The following is an 8,159-nucleotide window of genomic DNA, read 5'->3' on the forward strand; positions in this document are numbered from 1 at the left end:
TTCATACATGTTAACATTTTATGGCACAAAAAAAACAGACAAATACTGTATATCCCATCTTATTTCACAGTTGTAATACCATATGACAAAAAGCATACATTTAAGGCCAAGTAAGGAAACCGACAGCCAGTTTGTTGTGCTTTCAGACAGTCACACTAAAGTGGCCTTGTCTATGTCTATACTTATAGTTCTGGTTCTGGTTCAGGTGTAAGAAAAAAAGAAAATGGAAGGAAAAAAAATCCTGTGAGCAAAAACAGAGTCAACACTTAAATTTCTGGTAATGTATGCTGAAGTTGTAATTGTTTAAAAGTAGTCTCAAAGATGACCAAAGAGTTGAATCACCACTTCTTTTACACAGTACCAACAACAATTAAAAGAGTGTATTGCATGATAGTCATTAAATTGGCTGAAATGTGGCTGCTAATCATTAAACTTCCAACCACGTTCCAACAGTCAAACAGCTGCACGTGTAACATTAATCATAAGAGGAAATAAACTGAAGCCCTTAATGATCCCGAACGGCAAATACCGTGATACAATAATTTCCCAGCACATGACAGAACTTTTTTGTACAAACAGGCACATTTCAAAATATACACAAAAGCCTTGGTTGTTTTTTTCAGTCATGAGGAAAGTGCAAACATGCCTGACAGAGTTCATCACATAACCCATAAACAGCATCAATAACTGTTTTCTTGCTGATGATCGTTCAAATAAATGCTTTGACAGAACGAGTGTGCTGGCAATCCTGCATCCAGGAGTGCAAGTCTATTGGGAAGCTTAATAGTAAGCAGCAGTGAAGAAGAAAATCCTCTGTTTTGTAGTAGAAGCACAAGTCTACACTACAAAGACTCTTCATCCGATTCACTGTCTGTGTTGGGCTTTGCAAGGAGCTCCAGCTCTTCGCCATCCTACAACAAGAAGGAAAACACATAAAATACATTGGTGGAATCCAGTGGAAAAGGGTGCTTCTTACAATAATACCTGGGGAGGAGGGGGGGGGGCATAGTGAGGGAAATACCTTGCATATCAGAGCAGCAGCTGTTAAATAGTGACATGTTTTTATTAAAAAGGGCTGTCAGACTGATGAACTCCATACATCACTGAATGCACTTTCATCCTCCTCCTGCCTTGCCTTAATACTTCATATAACATGCTGCTCTGTTTTTATAGCTCTGTTTTTTAATCTACTGCATTGGTTATTTGCTATTTCTTATATATTAGTGTTGTTTTATTTAGATATTTTTTTAGCCTGAGTCTGTGATTTATTTATAATAGCTTATTTTTAGACTCATTGTATTGTACGCTGCTGGACCTGAGTACAAATTTCATTTTCATGTGCAAATATGTAAATGACAAATAAACTTGAAACTTGAAACGAAGATCTGAAAACTTCACCTACAACAGAGAATTTCCCCTCGACTACTGCTGTGTTCTAGGCCATAGCACTGAAAACTAGCACAAAGTCCTGCTAACTCCACAATAGTGTCCTCATAATTCCCCATAGAGAATCATTTAGTTTAATTGCTTCCTCTTTCAAAATCCAATAGACTACATTGACTAAATGAAATTACATGAGGTAAGGTCCCAGCATGAGCATGAATGTTGTTTTCATAGCAGGGAATCAGGTTTCTCTCCCCATTGAAGAAATTACATTACAGAGAAATGAGAGCCAAGTTTCCTACTTGGTATGTGTGTGGGAGGACAGGAAGGGGCTTTACATGGGGTTAGCTGAGTGACGCAGTGTTGGAAAAGGAGTGTGTGTGTTTGTGTACGCGACTAGTTAAGATTTGAGGTTTTTGTGGTGTGCTCCCTCACCCCTCTGGACCTCTCGAACACCTCTCCGTTGATGACTCGCAGTTTTTCCTGCTGAAGGCTGTATTCCAGGTCCTTTGGCCGGCTGGCGTTGTAGATAAAGATGGCGAGCAGGACCATTGGAGCCTGGAGGAAGAAGTCCAGGGAGGGGTGGAAGTCGAAGAGGAAGAGGGAGAGGGTGGTAACCAGAACAGTGGTGATCTGGCCCGTCAGCACATGAAACATGTTGTCTCTGAATTTTAAAATGAAGGCCACAGATAATCCAAGAGCAGCTATGGAGAGACACAGAAGAAAGAGTGTGAGTTCTTCAAATGTATACTGTATATACACTGCAGCTATTATAAGGCTGTCCTCATCATATAAACAGAAAACATACTGTCAGCATTCTTGATACAAATCCTTTACGTTTTTACAAGAATTATGACTAAGATATAAACAAGCTGGACATTTTACAGCTGGAAAATAATCTCATCTCTAAGGAAGACAAAGTACATGATGCAGAAACTCTTTTTGAATTGTTAATTTTTTATTTTTAAATCTCTCTGCAGTCTGCACACTTCTATATGTGACAGGTGCATCGGAGGATAGCAAGACTCCCACACGCTGCCTCACTTCCTGCTGGAATGTTTCATGCCAATTATTCAAATCTTACAAATCTTTTGTACTTTTGAACTTAATTTACATGTTGTCATTTTCTATTCATGATCTTTGGATAGTGTGGGGCAATATGGATGGATAATATTTGATGTGGAATAACATTATGAGAGGTATGATTCTTTATTATATTTCTTTCATTTTCTAGTCTTTGCTACAGTCCGTTTTCTTAACTTAATAGCCTAGATGGTAATGTTTGTCATGCTCCGCTCATCAGTTTGACTGATTTCTGTGGTCATCTGATGAGATGATCAAGGCAGCTTCTATGTATGTATATATATGAAAATGTTATTATTCTTGCCCATATACCTGACAAAGGTGGGGCACACTAAAAAGTTGTAAACTAATAAATATTCCAGCAGTAAGCAAGACAGTGTGCAGGAGTTTTCTTCAGTTTTATTGTTATTTTTGGCATATTTGGTGTATTTTTTGTTCAGATGGCATATGTATATGCTGATATTAATGTATCTATATATGTATTAGCCTATATATCACTGTTATATCATTGGAAAAGGTCTCGGGCAGGAGGTTTGGGTGGAAAGACAGTCCAGGTTGGTTTCTTGTTACTATGTATGTGATCATTCTTTATCCAAAACCATGATCATGATCTTTCTCTAACCCTCAGTAGGTAGTTTCAGATGCTAAGACTGAACAATAGAAGGATCAAGTATGAAAACAAATCAGCCCTTTAGGAAAACATTAGGAACTGTTAACTCACCAGTGACCAGCACCAGACCCAGGGAGTAGACGTTATGTCCGTGGAGGATGCCACAGTGGACGGTGAGGCCTCGTGCCTCGCTTCCAAGCCCAAGCGTCAGACTATTAAATATCACACCAAAGCCATACCTACAGCACCATGGAGCAAAGGAACCCAGATTAGAAGGGGAGACTGCAAATTCATGCTGTGTCTGTCTTATTATTTATTTCATGATCAAGCAGCTGCTCACAGTTTACTGTTCTGAATGAAGATACTCTCAGTGAGTTGGTCTCCTTCTTTGAGGATCTTCTCATTGTAGATGTTAGCCATGGCCGATATGAAGCACTGAAGGAAGAGCAGGATGTGACCCACACCCAGAGATCGAAGCTTCTGTACTACCGTGTTCCTCCACGCCTGCCCGGGTAGAGACGACACCCACGATTCACTGGCGCTAAGTAGGGAGCAAACATTCTATATGAACAAAAGTAAATAATACAACAAACCTGATTAACAAGAAAGGAATGGCTGTTTTCAGATGGCTACGCTGTGTGTAATGTGCGGTTGCTATCAGCCTTAGGTGAGAACTGCAACTTCAGCAGAATGTTTCTTTATAGGTTTCCAGTGATCTAATAATCTAATGATTATTTCCATCTATGAACTAATGATTATTTCCATCTATGAACCTTCAAATTATTTTCTATATCAATTGATTAGTTTTTGCTCAATTAAATCATAATATAGTTTTAAATATTCACACGTGACACGTGACAGTCCTAAATTCAAAGATGGATTTACTATCAAATGTGACAAGAAGCAGAAACTATTTTATTATTACATTAGTGATGTTTTATACACCAGTCAATTAATAGATAGTGAAAATATTCATATTCATTTTGGTTAAGGATTCTTTACTAACTAACAAATTAACTACGAACTAATGTATTCCTGTGTTCATCATCATGTTACCTGCTGTTCCTCATCTGCTCCAGGAGCTGTGTGTACAACAGGCAGGAGTTGGAGGGGGTGGAGAGGGGGTTAGAGTGGAGACCTGGCACAGCTATGGAGTGTTGGCTACCCCCTGATCCTGTCGTCAAGGAAACGATGGACAGGAAGAGGATAACTAATGCTGCCCACTGAACCCAAGACAAGCGCCTCCTGAAGAATGAGGGGAAGAAAAACATAAAGATTTTTATCTGAGGTTGAAATGGAAATCTCAAATTTTCCAAAAGTGTCAATAAGTTGAATTCTATGTTTTATGTGAATCTAATGATGAAGAATCTCATTTGAATTGGAAATAAAGCGTTAATAATAAGTGCTTTGAGTATTTTACTTAACTTTAGTGGGATTTTGCTTTTGTGAAGCACCTAAATAAGTGTCAAACTTTTCATCTAATCAATTCACATAAAGCAAATGGTGATGGAAAAGCAACAGTGTGGACATAACAAATAAGATAAACAGTATCAACATATGCCCTATCATCTGCTATCATGGTCATGAAAACATACACGCTATCGTGTTGAAGAACAGAACACTACAGAGCTGTTGAACGAGTCGCTTACTTCAGAACAATTCTGAAGAGTACAGCTGTGGTCAGGATGACAAAGTTGGAGAACAGCACTGCCATGGCCTGGGGACAAGACGGAGGAAAGAGGGCTTAGAGATAAAACAGCAGAGTGATAGCAGAACATAATAACTGCATTAAACACAGAGTCTTTGGGCAGTGAAATTTGAAAAGACTGGTAAAATGAAGGAAAAAATAGATTTAGACATGTTTTTCTCTTTCTTTCTTTGTAGTAACCAGCATGTTGAATAACGATAAATCAATGCAACAGAAGTTCCCTCAGAGGCCTAAATGCAAAGTTAACACACAACATATATCCCTATGATAGAAGGTGTACAATATAATTAATTATTAACTAACAGGCTGCAAGTAGGTCATGACATAGAAGATGATGAGGTTGTCGATAAAGTAGAGGAAAGCAGGGACAGCCCACTTCAGGGAAGTGAGCAGGGAAGTGGTGGAGGAGCACCCCAGGTCTCTGCATGATCGTCCCTCTGTAGAAACAAACAAAAAGAGTGAATAAACATACATTACTGTCAAATGCGCAAACACAGCGAGACAGCCAGCTGCAAATTCAACATTTACCTCGGACTATGATCCTGAATGACATAACCAGACAGAAGAGCAGTTTGAGAAGCTCGGCAAGTAGGTTGACAGATGCAGGCAGGAAGTCATACTTGTTGTCTGTAGGTTGGCAGCAAACAAAGAGACACAGTCAATAACGCTTCAGTGAAAAACATTAAAACCATACAACATCAAATCTTTTCATCTCTCTGTGGTAAACATAAAAAGTAATATCTGTTGTATTGTCAGTCACCAGCATTGGCAGAGAATTTGAGCAGCAGGATACGACTGGTCCCCAAAGTTACAAAGCCCAGGCCCAGAGCCAGAGTGTAGGCCGATGAGCGGGAGCACAGCCTGGGGCAGGAATGGCAGCACACCATGACTGCGACTGGAAGTGGATGCAGTCAAACCTGCTGGAACAAATTACAAACACAGACACACACACACAGCCTGTTGGAACAATATTGCTGGTATCAGACTGGTGCTCAATATCTAAAGCAACTTGAATTTCGGTTGAAACTGTGAAATCAGTCTGTGTCTACTTAACAATACTAAGATTTTCCTCCATTAAAATTTGCACTCAATCATATTAGAAAGTAGTGTTAAGTGAGGCAAAAATGGGGCTTTGAACACAACAGTGCATGGTAATGTGGCTACAAAATAACCTGGATTATACTGTATAAGCTGTAGAGGAATGAGATGGACATTTAATAATAGGATTTTCATTGTTGAGTGAACGTTCCCCTTTTTTCCTCTCTCAGAAACAAGCTCATCAGGAGCAGTCAATATCTCATGACAGTCTCAGTCATGAGGTTTCAACAGCTGATACTTCCTTTAAAGCCGATCATTGCATATTAACAGATCATAAACCTGTTTATTTGGCCTCATAATTGGAAACTCAATTGCCATAATCACACGGATACAAACATGGAAAACATTAAAGCTCCCAGAGACTGACAGTTCTTCTCTATCAATAAAGAAAAGTAACGAATTACTTTCACAACCTATTCAAGCTGTGGCTATGTGCTGGGTTACTATTATATTAAAAGAAAAGTGAATTAACGTTAATGAACCAAATGAGCAACAAAGTCGATTAGCTCCGAGCTAGCCTCACCTGCAACACCAGTGGCGTCATGTTTCTGCAAATAAAACCCCCGAATAAAACAACTTACGTGCTCTTTTAAATATTCAGACATTTACTACTAAAGGTACCGCCGGAAAAAAGATTAGAAAATGTATTAATCTTAATGAGACTTACTTGTTATGTTTCTCTTAACCAAAACATGATTGAAGCATCGTATGGACTATATCAGCCCTTCCTGGTTATCTGCGCAGGCGCACTGTCACAGGTGCCCCCCCGTTTTGACGTCACTCTGTATCTATTGTAATGTGTCCGTCCTGTGTGTTATAACAGACTGTATGTGGCGTTAATATAGTTTTTCTTTTAAACTTACTAATGGTATACTAATTGTGTTTGGTCAACTTGTGTTTTAGTGGTTAAAAAATACAATAGGTTATAAATCAATAAAATGTGAAAAGCTCATAGTGATAAATCCACAAATTACTATCCCTCTCTTCAGTTCCCCAGTTTCAGATGAAGCATTGTTTGTTTATTTGTTTGTTTGTTTTCAGGTATTTTTTCTGGCAGCCTAGAAATGTAGACTAGCTTTTTTGGTTCTCTCTTTACTCTCATCAGCATTGTTTCCAGCTGGTTTCAGAAAAAAAAAACAGAAATTTGAGACCAAAACGTAGCTTACAGGAGAGTGAATATTAACACTTCAAAATGAATATGAGTTAGATATTCATCAGGTGGGCAGAAACAAAACTCCTAATGGTCTGATTTTCTCCTTGTCTGCCCAATGTGTGAACAACTGCCGAATGAAAACCAGAAGTTTAAATATCAGGCAAATTACAGTATTTGTTATTTGTTTTTAAAACAATGAAGAATCATTGTGTCTATTATGACTCTTAAGTACATCTCTGCTCATCCCCAGCGGTCTGCATTACTGGCCGTGTTAATTCTTCCTATTCTCCAAACCAGACCTGCCATTCTCAAGTTGTCCACTAGATGTCCTCCCACTATCCCTCACCTCCCCTTTCAACCATACCCCTGTTCCTGATGTGTCTGTGGTTTCCATCTTTTTGCTGGTTAATTCCGTTCTTGTCTAGACCCTTTGTATTGGTTAACATTTTTTTGACTGCTTCCTTTTAAGTCTGCATTTTTTGAGTTTTTATTAAATGACCTACTCATTTCACCTGCTTGCCTCAAGAGTCTGCACTTGGGTTCACCTACTCTTAACTCAAGGCAGAATGGGTCATGTCAATTTGTCTACAGATTATTGTGGAAAGCAACTATAAGTGAATTACTCACTGTACTTTAATTTTACATGTATTGCCATACTGTAGGTGAAGACATATCTACAAGTCATATGAGTTTATCAAATTTGATGGCATGCTACATGCTATTGAGCTACTCCCCAGTATTATGTGAAAGAAGTTAAGAATGGCTTTACATAAACTACAACATTGAAAACATGTTCATATATTAGTAAAATTAGTAAAATAAAGGCCTGAGGAAATTGTAGGTACAAACTGGTGCGGTGCTTTTTAATTTGTTGTATTTCACTGATAACAGGAAATGTGTACTATAAATATTACACTTGGTATCAGTAAGGAGTACTTCTGTTGAATTTCAGGTGAGCTGCAGATAAAGCTTTCAACTCTTGTATAAAGGGAAAACTGAAAACTGCAATAACTGACACGAGAAGTGATACAGACTCCAAATTCTTGAAGGAGAGGTATGCTTTAATGTTGCAACTATTGCCAGATTTTTTTTTTTTAAAAGAGAAAGGATAGTAGTTGTTTTTG

General features: G+C 38.4%; 1 protein-coding gene across 1 annotated transcript; it reads right to left on the reverse strand.

Moving 5' to 3' along the window:
- Nucleotides 1-772: 772 nt before the first annotated feature.
- On the reverse strand, nt 773-6,618 carry slc35a5 (solute carrier family 35 member A5). The gene is made up of 10 exons (XM_053329290.1): nt 6,550-6,618; nt 5,545-5,704; nt 5,313-5,411; nt 5,088-5,221; nt 4,726-4,793; nt 4,133-4,321; nt 3,417-3,617; nt 3,188-3,315; nt 1,819-2,087; nt 773-911 (listed from the first exon to the last, which is right to left on the reverse strand). Exons 2-10 carry the CDS (start codon nt 5,669-5,671, stop codon nt 843-845), a joined length of 1,284 nt encoding a protein of 427 aa, XP_053185265.1. The 5' UTR covers nt 5,672-5,704; nt 6,550-6,618; the 3' UTR covers nt 773-842.
- Between the last annotated feature and the right edge of the window lie 1,541 nt (nt 6,619-8,159).

This window comes from Scomber japonicus, chromosome 11, assembly GCF_027409825.1.
Source record: "Scomber japonicus isolate fScoJap1 chromosome 11, fScoJap1.pri, whole genome shotgun sequence".
NCBI lineage: Eukaryota > Metazoa > Chordata > Actinopteri > Scombriformes > Scombridae > Scomber > Scomber japonicus.

Coding starts and splice junctions, on each gene's coding strand:
- slc35a5 (XM_053329290.1), bottom strand. CDS start 5,671: ATGGTGTGCTGCCATTCCTGCCCCAGGCTGTGCTCCCGCTCATCGGCC. Junction 4,794..5,087: donor TCATGACCTACTTGCAGCCT/GTTAGTTAATAA, acceptor TCTTGTCCCCAG/GCCATGGCAGTGCTGTTCTC. Junction 912..1,818: donor TGTTCGAGAGGTCCAGAGGG/GTGAGGGAGCAC, acceptor TTCTTGTTGTAG/GATGGCGAAGAGCTGGAGCT.